At 42.5% G+C, this 1,009-nt stretch overlaps 1 protein-coding gene across 1 annotated transcript; it reads left to right on the top strand.

The window, feature by feature from the left end:
• Window positions 1-210: 210 nt before the first annotated feature.
• LOC309823858 (large ribosomal subunit protein eL30-like) lies at window positions 211-675 on the top strand. Its single transcript, XM_082656473.1, has one exon. It carries the CDS (start codon window positions 266-268, stop codon window positions 611-613), a length of 348 nt encoding a protein of 115 aa, XP_082512599.1. The 5' UTR covers window positions 211-265; the 3' UTR covers window positions 614-675.
• Window positions 676-1,009: the final 334 nt, after the last annotated feature.

Here is a 1,009-nt window from a genome sequence, read left to right as displayed (position 1 = left end):
TTTTCTCCACACCCTCTCCAGCATTTATTGTTTGTAGAGTTTTTGATGATGGCCGTTCTGACTGGTGTGAGGTGATACCTCATTGTAGTTTTGATTTGCATTTCTCTAATGATTAGTGATGTTGAGCATCCTTTCATGTGTTTGTTGGCAATCTGTGTATCTTCTTGGGAGAAATATCTATCAAGATAAGTATGGCCTTTTCTTGCTCTCCGGCCATCTTGGCGGCTGCAGTGGGCTGGGGGTGTCCCGCACCTAAGGCAGGAAGATGGTGGCCGCAAAGAAGATGAAAATGTCACTGGAGTCGATCAACTCTAGGCTCCAACTGGTTGTGAAAAGTGGAAAGTACGTGCTGGGGTACAAGCGGACTCTGAAAATAATCCGGCATGGCAAAGCGAAACTGGTCATCCTTGCCAACAACTGCCCAGCCTTGAGGAAATCTGAAATAGAGTATTATGCCATGTTGGCCCAAACTGCTGTCCATCACTACAGTGGCAATAATATTGAATTGGGCACAGCGTGTGGAAAATACTACAGAGTATGGACACTTGCTATCATTGATCCAGGTGATTCTGATATCATTAGAAGCATGCCGGAACAGGCTGGTGTAAAGTAACTCGGGCACAATTTTTCTTTAATAAAACTGGCCAGAGCTTGTTTTAAAAAAAGAAAGATAAAGATGTTTTTCAAAGGGACATAATAAACTATGCATGTGTCTACTCATTTGAGCAGAAGGAATACAGTAAGAATAAACCAGAAGCTAATGGGCTTGGTTATCTGCACGGGGTAGGTGTGAACAAGGCAGAAAGAAAGGGAAACGAAGACAGGGTGGAGAAGAGAAAGACCATTGGAATTTCTCTGACTTTTTGTGTAGCTCTGACTCATAGAGCTATGACAATATTTCACATACCCCAAAGCTGACTAAATAAATAGATGCAACCAGGATGCAGGGGGAACACCCAAAGTTATTCAAACAGTAACAGATGAACCCAACAGTATGACAAATGAATAA

This window comes from Grampus griseus (genome assembly GCF_964374135.1).
Source record: "Grampus griseus genome assembly, chromosome: 6".
Lineage (NCBI taxonomy): Eukaryota > Metazoa > Chordata > Mammalia > Artiodactyla > Delphinidae > Grampus > Grampus griseus.
Note: the sequence above shows the minus strand (reverse complement) of the source record. Positions and strands in the feature narration are given on the sequence as shown.